Source organism: Camelus bactrianus, chromosome 28 (assembly GCF_048773025.1).
Source record: "Camelus bactrianus isolate YW-2024 breed Bactrian camel chromosome 28, ASM4877302v1, whole genome shotgun sequence".
NCBI lineage: Eukaryota > Metazoa > Chordata > Mammalia > Artiodactyla > Camelidae > Camelus > Camelus bactrianus.
In genome coordinates, this window is record NC_133566.1 from 13073345 (window position 1) to 13087346 (window position 14002).

The 14002-nt window shown below is 53.4% G+C and overlaps 1 protein-coding gene across 8 annotated transcripts in view; it reads left to right on the forward strand.

The window, feature by feature from the left end:
• Nucleotides 1-14002, forward strand: part of RFX8 (regulatory factor X8) — a 54895-nt gene that overhangs the window by 26946 nt on the left and 13947 nt on the right. For 6 of the 8 annotated variants that reach the window (XR_012503091.1, XM_045519656.2, XM_074354793.1 and 3 more), the window contains 7 exons: nt 2079-2189; nt 2754-2831; nt 4636-4749; nt 5757-5907; nt 7995-8053; nt 9976-10132; nt 12603-12697. Coding sequence is in view for 6 of the 8 variants with exons in the window: in XM_045519656.2 (XP_045375612.2) it covers nt 2079-2189; nt 2754-2831; nt 4636-4749; nt 5757-5907; nt 7995-8053; nt 9976-10132; nt 12603-12697 (765 nt within the window). In the remaining 2 variants the exon portion in view is untranslated. Of the gene's footprint in view, nt 1-2078; nt 2190-2753; nt 2832-4635; nt 4750-5756; nt 5908-7994; nt 8054-9975; nt 10133-10559; nt 12698-14002 lie in introns of all 8 variants that reach the window. The other 2 variants (XR_006726408.2, XM_074354792.1) reach the window with 2 other exon arrangements.

The window sequence follows — 14002 nt, forward strand, 5'->3', positions numbered from 1 at the left end:
TTTATTATAAAGAAAAGATTTCAGTTTGTGATTTTCTTTTTTTTTTTTTTTAGATGAATCTACCCTTTATTTTGGTGGGGAGGGGTGGGTAATTAGGTTTGTTTGTTTATTTATTTATTTATTTCTAAATTTATTTATTTTTAAATGGAGTACTGGGGACTGAACCCAGGACCTCATGCATGCTAAGCACATCACTGAGCTATACCCTTCCCCAATTCACAATTTTCAGTTTTTTGGGTTTTCTTTTTTTCTGAAAGATTAGTGTTTTTCACAGGAAGGTGTGGACTTCAGGAGCACATGAATTTGCTTATTGTCATTTGTCATAATAGCTTACTTTTACGTTCTTACAATGCTACGTTTTCAGATGACTTCTGAACAGGTGAAACTGTGATGTATCTGAAATCAGAATTCTGAAAGTTGCCAGATTGGAATGGCGGGATTTCGGCAGAGTTAGGCCGGATCAGTCTGCCCGGAGCTGCAGTTTCAACTCGAGGTGGCTAAGCCTCACTTGGGAAGCTGGTTGAAATGATAGATTTCTGGCCTCCTGTGACGTGGGAGGGCCCTGGCGATGTGAACATCGAGTGCCCCCCAGAAACGCTGACGTGGTTGGTTTCAGGACCACACTTGAGAAACACTGGCTGCGGTAACGGCAGCATCCACATCACTAGAACGCTGATGATCGCGGGAGGTCAGGCCGTGCTGCAGGGAGGATGGGCGGAGGTGGACCGGGCTGTGTAAGAGGGCAGCCCAGGGCTGGAAATGGGGATGCCTCGGTTCTGCTCCAGTAGACACCTTGGTGGTGCGGCCAGGGAACTCCATGAAACAGCCCCATCCTTCCTGACCACCAGCCTGAGCATCACTCCCCTCACCCCACTCATGCTGGACGTGTCCCCATCAGACGACCTCAAATGAAGCCAGCGTTCTAAAGTCGTAGGAATGAGGGTGGAAGCCCCCAGTGGAAACCAAACAGCCCCCAGTGGAAGGACCCCCTTTGAGCTGTCACCTTTCTGTGCCACTACTTGTGTGTTTATTTAGACATCTGCACTCTGCTTCCTTCTAAAGATACTAGGTATTATTGACTTGGCATCTTCACAGTATTTGGTGTGTAACGTGCATCTTTCCAGGGAGAGGGCCAGCTGCTTTCCTCAAACGCTCAAAGGGGTTCAGTACCACAAAAGACTTAAGAAGTACAGATTTTAGGTCACTAAGAAGACTTTTGAGTGTGACCCTAAATTCCTCTTACCCTCAGCTGATCAGAGAAGGTGGAAGCCGCCGGGGGCTGTTCTCGAGTGCGTGCAGTGCTCTGAGGATGGCAGCCGAGTGCACCCCTGGCCCAGGGTGGGCGCAGGCGGGTCAGAAGGCAGCGCAGCGTGGCAGCCTGCACAGTTCAACCTCCAACTCTGAGGGGTGGTTTTTACCTACTCTATTAAAATGGAAATTATTCAAAAGAAGTCCAGGGAAATCCTGAAGAAATCATTTAAAATAAAATCGATGGCCATCATTCAAGCCAGGAGTGGCCATGTCTTCCCTTGTCCGGAGGGGACAGCAGCACAGATGACACGTGGCAGGAATGTTGAGTTTACTTTCTGCCACACTGCCTTTTTCTGTCCTTGGTGGACACGTTTTGCCATTCTATTATCTGTTCTTCTAGAGGAAGGTCTGTGCCCCACATCTTCCTTGTTAGTTAGACCCTGAGATTTTTTATATGACAAACCATTTCTACAACACAGGCATGGTGATCCATGTAGGATATGGTTTTAGTTCAAGGAGGGACAACTACACAGACAAGAGCTGTAGAATGTATTTATGGCGTTAAATTTTCTGTAGGTAAGATTTTTATTGTACGGTACTATGCAACAATTTTCATACACGACCCCAAGAGTGTAATGTATGGAATCCTACCTCCTCCCTGCTGACTGCAGTACAGAGACAGAGAGGAAGGTTAGTGTCATTTACAATGAAATAAGAGGGAGAAGTTGCTGGGGTCAGTAATGCGTCCAGAGGCTTAGATAAAAGGTTAACCTAGAGTAGTAACATAATGATTACACGGTTTAAAGAAATAATCCCCGTGTTTTTAGTGTGACAGTCGTTCACCAATAAAGACAGACCCCGCTGGACCACCTCTGTCTGAGTTCAGGAGATGCCCATTCTGGGAGCAGGAGCTGGCCAAGAAGTACTCCTGCACAACGGTGGGTCCGCACGCCCCGGGGAGACGCAGCTGTGGTGCCGTGGGTGGCGGGGGCAGGGAGTGTCCTCTTGCTTTGCCTGTGATCGTGCTTGTAGCAGGTGGAGTGATAATGGCTTCTCCCAGACCCGTGAGGACCAACAGTCCCTCCCGGGCTGGGTGGCGGTCAGGAAATTCAGGTCCTCCCCTCCCTTCCCCGGGACCACGGACCCTTCTAGGGTGAGGGCCTCCCCGTGACGGAGCAGGGGCAGATTCGTGGATTTCCTCAAAACTGAGACTTGGGGGATTTGGAGCAGGGAAATCGGGGTTTGGAGAGAAAGAGGTCAGCGATCGCTGGCCTTTAGAGTGGTCAGTGCAGACCCTGGCCACACATGAGTTATGACACTAAAAATGAAGCTGCATCAGTCTTAGGCCTGTGACTAACGCCACGCGGCCCTGGGAAAGCGCTCGGCCGCTGTCACGTCCGAGTTGCACCACAGACCACGGCACGGGGCTCAGAAAGGCCTTTGAGGAGCAGGTCATTCTGGAAGGGGGCTGCAAACCGAAAGACTCTCCGTGTCCTTCCCAGCTGGCCTTTCTTGCTGACAAATACTGCGGCTACTGCCAAGACGTTTTACAAAATGTGAGGAACCAAGACCTCGAGAAGGTAGGCTTGTGTCTCCAAGCTCCGAGCAGGTATGACTCATTACTAACCTTTCTACTTGAAAAGACCCCTCAGGGGGCGTCTGGTGGGAATTCGCTGCCCCGCAGTGCTCACAATGCAGCTACTTTACAGCCGGTGAACTCTGGAAGGTGGTATTTTTATTCCGTTTAGCCATTTGGAAATTTTCCAAGGTGCTCATGTGGATAACTTTATGCTTTAAATATAAACTCAGCTTTTTTTTAGACCCTAATTCCAGCTGATCGTGAATAAAGGAGTGGTAACACGATTTACCCTGGAATTTTCAGGGGTGCTGTGGACACGTGCTAACTGAAAGGGAAGTAGGACTCGGCAGCCGGGGCCTCTGACGTGGGTATCACAGTGATTGGATTTTATTCTAGAATCAGGTGTGGAAAACAGGAATAAATTTTTTTAGTGTCCTGAATTCTGTCTTCTGCCATATAAAATGAAAATCCACGGAAATAAGCATGCATTTTGGGGTTGTTTTTTTTTCGGTTGTGGGGAGGTAATTAGGTTTATTGATTGATTTGCTCTTAGAGGAGATACTGGAGATTGAGCCCAGGATCTCATGCATGCTAAACACACGCTCTACCACTGGAGCTACACCCTCCCCGCTAAGTGTGCATTTGAACGAAAGGTTTTCTGAGGCTTCAGAGTTCTAAGCACTTCAGCTTTGTGAGATAACTCATCAGCGCGAGAACACCCTGAACCTAGCATCAAGCACTGGCGTGAGGGAGGGACCGTGCTGTCTTCTGGGTGGCCCCTGGCCGATGGATGCAGTGTTATGAATGTCCGCTGTGTCCTTCTCCCTTCATTTCCTCGTCCAGTCCTGACTCCATCCCCCCCTGTGACCAGCTCTGTTTCTGGAACTAGGAAGCTGTTCCCCAGGAGGCTTGAGCAGCATATAGTCTGGGGCTGAAAGGCACAGGATGAGCCAGTGAACATGATACAGTGTGGCACGTCCTCGAGCAGCAGTGTGATTGACTGGACTGTCCTGGGTGCCAGGGGAAGAGTACTGGGGATGGCTGGAGGGCGCTCCCCAGACGAGGCCGTGTCCCCCCGACCCTCACAGAAAAGCAGAAGTTCAGTGGCCTCAAGATGGGGTGGGAAAGGGGTTCCAGGTAGAAACAATGGTGCAGACAGAGGCGGCAGGAAGTTCCCGGGCGTGACATGACAGGCGGGTCGCCAGGACCAGATTTTATTCTCTCCAAAGGAGAGAAGCCAGAGGGGAGGTGGCAAGGTAGGCTGGCACTGGAAAGGGCCTCCCCTGCCCTGGGAAGCACTCTGATTCATTGAGAAGACGTGGGTTTGCCTTGACATGAGGTCACTGGGAGGGTGGTGGGAAGGGGGGAGGAGGTGGGGAGGAGGGAGGGCTGGCTCTGGAGCAGTGACAGTGACTTCAGAGAGAAAGCGGGATAAATTAGAGAAATATTTCTGAAGCAGACGCCTCGGAATAAGATGATGGTGAGGGAGTGAGCAGAGGAAATTCATTCTGAACAGTGGCCTGTGCCCCTGTGGCCCAGTCCTCATCCTGGTACAGACAACAGGAGCCCCTTGTGGTCAGAGATAGCCTTCCTTCCCGAAAACTGCCTCGAAAGACGTTCCATGTCATCCCACCCACCTGGCAGGCGCTCTGTGATGGTTGCAGAACCGCTTCTAAAACACTAGACACAGCTTCACGTGGACTGGAACAGAGTCATCCCGTTGCCACCGGGGGCTGATCAGGTGTGCATGCAGGGCTGCTCTCCGCAGGCACACGCGTTCTCAGAGACACGCTCTTCTCCATCAGGTGGAGGACTCACTCACTTCCTTCTGGAAGTCCCTGCAGCAGGACACGGTCATGCTTCTGTCACTGCCCGACGTGTGCCTGCTCTTCAAGTGCTATGATGTGCAGCTGTACAAGGTGAGAGGACGTTGCTTTGGGTTGCTGGTCTGTATCCTTCCCAGAAATCAGTACCTGAGGCTGGGGTCCCAGCGGCCACCCGCTCTCCCTGCGGTGTCCCTGGACCCAGGCCTTCTGAGGAGTAAAGGATGGGGCCGGTGGACTGTGAGCCTCAGATGTTTCCCTGAAAGTTCACTTTCCTCTGTGAATTCAGTGAGAGCGTGGGTTTCCTCATGCAGAGAAAAAGCCAGGACACATGGTGACCTGTGGCTCCAGTGACCTGTGGACCCTGAGTGGAGCCAGAGTTCTTCCACTGGTATTTCAACAAAAGGGGACTTTTTAAAACGAGTAATTGAAACAGTCGCTTTGGATTATACTTCACTGCCCAGTTTGGTAGGTTTTTTAAGCTCTGTCTCTAAGAGTGACTGTTGCAGTTTAGGGGTCAATTATACATAATTTCTGTGGTGGAAACATGCTCTCCCTTAGCTAGTCATGAACCTTTACCTTTTTTTTTATTGTTTGTTTTGGAGGAAGATAATTAGGTTTATTTATTTATTTTTAACAGAGGGCTTGGGGATTGAACCCAGGACCTCGTGTGTGCTAAACACATGCTCCACCACTGAGTTGTAACCTCCCCGCTACCTTTTTATTTGATTATTTTTTAGGAAAAAAAAAAATCTGGTGCTTCCAGATTTTTAACGTAAAGATTGAAAACCGGAGGCTGGATTCCACCTTTAAATATTTTGATTTTACACCTATTGCCCCCTGACCCCCAGTACTGGCCGTCATTAGCATTTTTTAAACTTTTAAATCAGTTATCAGTATTTTAAAATCTTTGAAAGAAGACCAGTTCCGGCCACTCCAGCCTGTGTCCGGCACAGTGGGCCGTGGCCGGGGCTGCGTGGTGGCCGTGCCCTCAGCGAGTGGGGCCCTTTCTGTCTCCGCTGTGGCTCCTGTGACCTTTAGCCCCTTGTGAGCAGGGCCACCTGCTCTGGCCGCCGTTACGCGTGTGGGCACTTCTGTTGTAGGGGATTGAGGACGTGCTCCTGCGTGACTTTCTGGAAGATGTGTCCCTTCAGTACCTAAAATCTGTCCGGTTATTTAGCAAGAAGTTTAAGCTGTGGCTTCTCACGGCTCTGGAAGGTTTCCCAGCCCTCTTACAGATCTCCAAACTCAAAGGTAGGTTTCCATGAAAAACCTAAAATCTGTGAGAGCAGGTGGCATGAGTGTCCTCTCCCGTCTGCCTTCCCTGACGCCTGGCCTCTTCACGTCTCCCGGCTCTCCCTGTGGTGCCGGCAAGAATGCTGGTCCATCCACACCCCTTACCCTTCCCCGTGCGAGTCACAGCAGGGCCCAGGGGATGGAAGGTGGGGATAGGCGAGGGGAGGCTGGTGGGGATGGGAGGGGCAGTCGGAGTCCTGGGCTCCCCGCCCGCTCATGCAGGGTCGACGGGGCCCCGCCATCCCCCCGCCTCTCCGTGCTCCATGTGGGCTCCCGTGAGGCTCAGAGAGTATCACTCCCTCCGTAGAAATTCCTCCGTAACCTGACTTGCTCACGCCGGGTGTCCACGTCCACGTGGTCCCAGTGTCCCCGCTGACTTTCCAGATCACTTTCCCCCTCCACCTGGATGCCAGGGCGGCGTCCTTGAACACACCTGCTGTAGGCGTCGGCTGTTCGTCTGCTCAAAGCCTGCAGCGGCCTCTTGGTGGGAGCCTGAGCCCTTCTGTGGGCTGTCCCAGTGTCTCCCTGAATCTGACCCCTTCATGTCGCCCCACGTCCGTGGCCCTTGTAAACTCCAGCCCACACCTGTTATGTGGACAGCATGTTCCATGGTCCTGGAAGTGCCCATTTCCTCCCTCCTGCCTTTTTGAGGTTTTCCCTCTTTGCCTGTAGTGCTCCCCACCTGGCCCTCCACTTCTTGGGCAGCTCAGGGCCCCTCCCATCCCCAAGCCCTCCCAGGGACCCCCCTTCACCTCTGCAGGTAAGTCTTCCCTCCTGGACCACTGCCCATCGTCTCCCCAGCATGCCCACAGCCCAAGACCACGTCTGACCCTTGCCCCCCACCCCCGGCACCCCCTGCCATGTTCAGCACTCCCCCCAGGAGCCTCCATCCCTCTGTGACCCACTTGGAAACTTCCACCTGCCCAGGCCAGGCCTGCAGGCCCGTGTGATTGCCAGCCAAGAAGGCAGCAGGGAGGGTCCTGCAGAGAGAAAGTGAGGTCCTGTGCTTGCTGGGCAAGGGGGTCCGTGAAAGGGGGAGAGAAGCCCCGCTCCAGTTTTCCCGTGCTTCTGCTCCTTGACCACCTGCCCTGATCCCAGCCCTCGGCCCTCGGTCACATGCCCAGGCTCCTTCACCGCTTCCTGGTTGATGGTCCTGCCTCCAGCCTCACCCCGCTCAGTCACACTCCCCTCAGTACCCGGCAGTTCTAAGACAGTCATTCGATCAGTTCACAACCATCTCCGGCCCCCGTTGCCTGGATGGTCCACTCTCCTTCACTGCTTGGCCTCTGTCCCCAGCCCTGTCCCCCTGCCCCAAGGGACCCCCGTGACCCACTGGGGATCCTCAACAACACAAGACTGATTGACCCCCCAAAGGTCCTGTCTGTGCCTAGTCTGCCTCCCCCACCCTCAGCCCCCTGCAAACTCCTACCTGTGCGTTAAGACCCAGGCTGAATCTCACCTTCCAAGTGAAGCCATCCTTGATACTTTCTTCCAAACAGGCCTCTCCCCTCCCTGAACCCCTCAGTCTCTTCTCCCTGCACCTCACAAGGCTGGGAGCACTCCTCCTGCTGTTGGAATGCGGTGTGTGTCTCTGAGGTCTCCCTCCCCCATCCAACCACGTAGCAAACACCCAGCAGACACAGCACGAGTGTCCCTGATGCTTGAGTCAGGAGAGCTCCTCCTCTCTTACATTCTCTCATTTCTGATTGTCTTTCTCAGGAGAGCACATAGAAGTGAGAAAGTTAGGGGAGCTCAGCGTTCCTGGGCAAAAATTCTAAACTCCCTTGAGCACGCGTGGCCGAGGCTGGATTGCATCATTTTTCTGGCACATTTGGGTATTGTCGTCAGAGCACCCCTACCGGGGTCTCAGAGCCATTTGGGGAGAAGGGGAGAGTGGGTGAGGGGGGCGAGGGTGCTGGGGCCCGGCCGTGCAGGCGGGTGGGTGTGCAGCAGTGCCCTCCTGCGTGACTGCCTCATCCCTGCTGTCATGCGTGTGGATTTGACGTTTTTGTATCAGTAACGTCCACGTGTATTGTTCTTAACAGATGTTACCGTGTTTGTCAAAAGACTGGGAAGAAAGATCTATCTTTCCAACATGGCTAAGGTAGGTTTCAGGCAACCACGCAGGAGGCAGCAAATCCGTTTCCCCAAGTGCAAAGTGAAGACTGCGAGTGCAAGGGGACTGAGGGCAGAGGGCAAAGGGCAGGCTGTGGGCTGGGAGGGCCTGCTGGGCCCCAGGTGCTCTGCTGGAAGCTGCCCCTCCCTTCCCTCCTTGGAAAGGCCCCCCCACCATTCAGGAGAGGGGGTGGGACCAGCAGGTCAAGGTTCTGAAGTTCCAGAGGGAGGCCCCGCGAGGTGGCAGCCAGGGCCAGCCAGGATCACAGGTGATGGGGCATCATAGCAGAGCCTAGGACAGATGGACGGACAGAACTGTGTGTGGCCCCATGGACTGAAATTTTGTGGCCCCAGATCAGGATGGGGCCTGGGACCATCCCTCTGCTCCAAACCAGTCCTAGACAGGGGTCGGTGCCCAGCCAGGCCTGCCCTCCACCATCTCCATCCTCCCAGCACGGGGGTCTCCCCAGACACTGGCCCTCTGGTTCGTTTCCCCCTCACGCACTTGTGACCTGTCCTGTGCTGCGCCCTGTCACAGCCCTGACCGGGCTGGCTGGCCACGGGCCTCAGCACGGCCTTCATCGTGAGCCACCTGCAGCGGCCAGCCCAGGGAGCCAAAGCCGGCCCAGCCCTCAGGCGGGTTTAGGAACAGCCAGGGGCCGTTCTCTCGGCTGTAGTGCCTGCTGCCAGGGCCGGTGTGAGGAGGCCCATAGCTTGCCTGCAGACTCCAAATGGTCAGGGGCTGGACTGTCCAGTGGTGCAGCTGAGGCTCAGTGCGGCGCCCGAGGCTCCGCAGGGGCGAGGACAGACAGCTCCCAATCCCCCCAGCCACCCTGTAGTGCCACCCACACTGTCACTTCTCCAGAGCCACGTTCCCAGCCGGCCCCTCGTCGCCCACTGTTGCCCTCTCTGGGGAATTCAGGCTGGTTGAGGGGGCGCCGAGACTCAGAAGCAGGGAGAGGAGGAGCCACGGGCCCTGAGCCCCTGCAGCACCTGGCCGTGAGCAGAGCGGTTCCGGATGCTGACTTTCAGAAGGGTGGTTCTAGGATGTGTGAAATCCAGACACTGTCATTATCATTTAGGATTTGGCTTTAGTGGGCCACAGCCAAACCCACTTCTCTTTCTCTTCCACAGCCATGAGAGCTTGGGAATTTGGGGGGCGGAGATGAGGCCGGAGCGACGAGAGTCCACGAAGTGCTGTGCTCCCCTCTTGTCTTTTTTTTTAAATTGAAGTCTAATCAGTTTACAGTGTGTCAATTTCTGGTGCCCAGCATCATGTTTCAGTCATACATACACATACATATATTCGTTTTCATATTCTTTTTCATTATAGATTACTACAGGATATTAAATATAGTTCCCTGTGCTAGACAGAAGAAACATGTTGTTTATCTATTTTAGAAGTAGTATTTGGTATCTTCTAATACCAAACTCCCAATTTATCCCTTCCCACCCCCTACCCCCCCAGTAACCATAAGATTGTTTACTAAGTCTGCTAGTCTGTTTCTGTTTTATAGTTCATTAGTGTCTTTTTTTTCCACATATGAGTGATATCATATGGTATTTTTCTTTCTCTTTCTGTTTTACTTCACTTAGAATGACCATCTCCAGGTTCACCCTTGTTGCTGCAAATGGCATTATTTCGTTCTTTTTTTATGGCTGAGTAGTATTCCATTGTATAAATATACCACAACTTCTTTATCCAGTCATCTGTCAATGGACATTTAGGTTGTTTCTATGTCTTGGCTACTGTAAACAGTGCTGCTGTGTACATTGGGGTGCATGTGTCTTTTCAAATTAGAGTCCCCTCCAGATATGTGCTCAGGAGTGGGATTGCTGGATCATAGGGTAAGTCTATTGTCAGTCTTTTAAGGAATCTCCATACAGTTTTCCCCTCCCCATTGTCTTTAGACCATGAGAATAGTGCTGAAAAGCAGCTGGCGGGCCAGCACCCTGAAGTCGGACCTCCATGCCATCATCTGTCAGGGCACTTGGGATGTTCTCGAGACGGCCCCGCAGGGGAGCTGGAGCAGCGTGGATGATCCGGAGGAGAACACGGAGATGAAATGTAATCCTTCTTCCGCAGCCGCTTGGCTACAGTGTTTGGTGTATTTTCGGGGCTGGTGTGGCCACTGCTAATTTACAAATTTATTGAAAGAACTAGAACTTCCCTCTTTGGTATAATGTATCTGCTCAGTCTTCTTGCGGGCAGTGAGGAGTGCCCCAGGGAACGCTCTTCCAGGGCCTGGCCTGGGGTTCATGGTGCCGGGACGTGGTTGCTGGGAGATCAGACAGATGACTGCGGTTGCTGCTTGACAGGATTTCTTGTCTCCTTTGGGAAGCCCTTCTGCGTCCCTCTTGTCCGCGCACAGGTTGCCTCTTCGGGCCTTGCCTGGATGGGCTTCACGCTCAGCCTTGCCGTCACCACTGGGAGCATCCTCGAGGGCCGTTTGTAACAGCGTGAAGCATAACCCCGGCGCTTTTACCCACGACAGGTGCTGTTAGGCACGTGAACATCTGCGACTGTCGGGGAGGAGGAGGAATTTCCCTCTACTCATCATGAGTGGTCATGCTGGACTTAGAATAAAATTGACATAATTAACAGGAAAAAGAGAAACGAATTTTAAATCATGCACGCAGAGATCTCGTAGGAAATAGGACCTAAGAAGTGGCCAAAGCAGGCAGCTGTTACACTTTTTAGACAAAGAAACAATACACTTGTGACTTAACTGACAGAACAAAGGAACTTCGGTTTGGATGCCCAGTTAGTGAAGAATCTCAGAATCTGCCTTGAGGTAGTAAATTAAAGAAGTAAGAGGTGCGTGTACGCGGACTTCTCCGCCTCAATTCCCGCCTCTGGCAACAAGGGTGTCTCTTTAGGTCCCGGTGCAGGGAGTCGGAGTGTCCCTCCTCTGTCGGCCGTTTCTTAAGTAACTTTAATTCAAATTAACCAGTATGCCATCGAGGCACTTTTTGGGGCCTCCTTCTCTAGGCCTCAACACTATCTGACAATGGTAGTTCCTCTTAAGGGGAAAAGTCTCCCTTCCACAGGCAGCTGGCTGACAGTGCTGTTACATCTCTGGGGAGCATCAGCAGTGAGAGCCGGTGTGTCCCCACGGGGGGAACTGGAGCCCTTCAGGAGGGGCTGCAGCCTCCCTCCCACGCCCTCCCCAGCCCAAGGGCCAGTCTCTAGGCCTTGATCTGAGCTGCTGGGAGGGGTCAGCTGTGCATAAAGCTGCCCTCCAGGGCCTGGAGCTCCCGCAGGTGTGGGCTGGGGGCTTTGTCTTGCCCCCCCCCCCCCAGCGTGGGGCTGGCACCCGGCAGCACCTCAGGACCGGATGGATACGTGGGTTCAGCACAGGAGTATCGCAGATAATCCTGTTTCCTTGACCTTGAAGTGGGACGGACTTGGTAGGATTGTACCAGTTATTAAGGTAGTGAAATCAGTCCTTGTTGATAAACAGCTTCTCCCCTTTTCCCCCTGCTCTCTGTCCTTTGATGGTGTCCCAGGCCCCTACTGCCTGGCTGTTTCAAATCCCAGATGCACCACCCTTACCCCCACCCCCAGGAAACTCCCCTCCAGCCCAACCTGCAACTGGAAGGTGAACACCTAACCCAGCAGGCCTCAGGGCGATGGAAACCCCCTCTCCCAGCTACTGGCTCCCCTAGAAATCCCAGGTGGCCACCCAAGCCTTGTTCTCACCCCCAGCCCGAGCCCACGGAGCCCAGGAGGACATGAGGCCTCTCCTCCCGGGTGCTACCCGCCTGCCCAGGGTCCCTGGGCTCCTGCTGGCATCCTCATGTGTCCTTCTGAGAACGCTCAGAGCTGGCAGGGAGGTTGCATGCCGTCAGCCACCACCGACACCTGGCAGGATGCTTGAGATAGACCTGGACTGTCTTCCAGATGAAGGCTGACCAAACCGCAGCCGGGGCCACGGCCACCCCCTGGGTGTTCTAAACTCTGCCTGGCACGTGGCAGCACCCAGACGGGTGGGGAGGCCAAAGGCTGTCCTTCCGCTGTTGGTGCTGCCTGTGCAGGTGGGGACCCGGCGTCACGCGCGCCCGGGCTCCACCCTCAGGTCTGTACTGACTGAGTGTAACCCCAGGCAAGGCACCAAGCCTCCGTCAGCAGCTTTGATGTCCACCATCAGTCAAAGGATCTTAACAAACTACCCCTTTTATAAAACTGGCAGGGAGGGGTGAGGTCACGTCTGTATCAAGCGATGAGCTCACCTGAAGGCGGGTCCTGTCTAATTACAAAGGTGTAGTTATTATTTCAAAACATTTCTTCCCATTTCAACAAGGGGCAGAGGTGGTTGCTAAAAGGCAAAAGCATATGGCGCTGAACAAGACAGCCTGGGGGTGACGAATCCGGCCTTAGAAGGCAGCCTTTGTGTTGAAAATGAGTGTGAGGCCTCGGAGAATTCATCTGAACTGTTGCTCAGATCTGGTCCCCCAGGTTACCAGGTATACAAATACCTGCAGAGAAATTCCGTTACACTGCTCCCAGTCTTTCTGTTTGTTTTATCTCTTTATAGGTTTGAGCAGTTTAATTTCTTTGCTGGGGACGTCAACAGACCTCAGCGTGTTCCTGAATTGTCTGTCTGCAAATCTCCAAGCACGGGTCTTCCAGGTAGAAAACCATGGTTTTTTTCTAAAGGCAAGAAGTGGCTGTTGGTTATTCTAGCTATGTTTTAGCCCTGAGTGCCCATGACCTGGTAGAAAGGTTTTTTTCTAGAGCTTTGGACAGGAACTGTGTCAAGGCTGGCATGGGGGTTAAGGATGGGGAAATGGTATCTCAGGGACTGAGCCGTCATGTAGGGGGTTGTGTGTGTGTGTGTGTGCAGGTGAGCATTGTGTATGTGTGTGTAGGTGAGCATATGTATATGGTATGTGTGTATGTGTGTGCAGGTGAGCATAAATGTGTGGTGTGTGTGTGTGCAGGTGAGCATTGTGTGTGTGTGTGCAGGTGAGCATGTGTGCGTGGTGTGTGTGTACAGGTGAGCATATGTGTGCCTGGGTGAGCATGTGTTGAGTGTGTCCAGGTGAGCGTGAGTGTACAGGTGAGTATGTGTACAAGGGAGCAGGAGTGAGTGTGTTTGCACCCAGCAGGTGTGTTTACAAGGAAGACGGGTTTGTCTGTCTGAGGAGGACAGTGCTTGTCTGGGTGTTTTTTTTTTTTTCAGAAAGTCCCTGTAAAGCCTCAGGCTTGATTTCACAAAAGCAAAGATGAGTTGGCTTTGGATGTGGGTGGATTGGGTCCTTCTGGGCGACGTGTCACTGGGACTGACCTCAGTAGGCCTGTTGGCTCCGTTGTCATCACCTGCGTCAGCAGTTGCCCTGCAGGAGCTGAGAATGCTGTCCGGGAAGACACAGCATCCTTGCCTTGAACACCAGGCCTCCCGCCCTCGAGGCGTCATCCTCTGAAGGCTGAGGCCGGTGGGAAAGGCCTTGGTGAGGGGGGCGGGCTACACTGGGTGGTGAAGGGTGGACAGGATTCAGGTAAGCTGAAGGGAGACACCGTTCATGAGAGAGGCAGCAGGGGTGGCGGGGACGGCAGGAAAGTGGAGGACCTGTTTAGGAAGAGGAAGGACATCTCTGCGGCAGAGAGCGAGCAAGGAGGCTGGTTCCAGAACGTGACCCTCTTACACCTGGGCCACATTCCTTTCCCGCCCCCTTCCCATCCCCGAAAACTCAGGAAGGAGCTGGAAAGCTGGTTCCAATCCTCAGCAGGTGTCTGTTTCCATTCTCGGCTCCTCGGACATACCATTCCAGGTCCTGTGTGGTTCGGATTCCTCCCCCTGGGTCCTGGGCAGGGCGCGCTCGTCCAGTGGTGACGTGGGCAGCTGTGTGACTGCAGAGGCGCAGAGCCATTCGATAGGAGGAAGCTTCCCATCCTGTTCCTTTCTTTGGACACTCACGCAGCCTCAGCCTGACC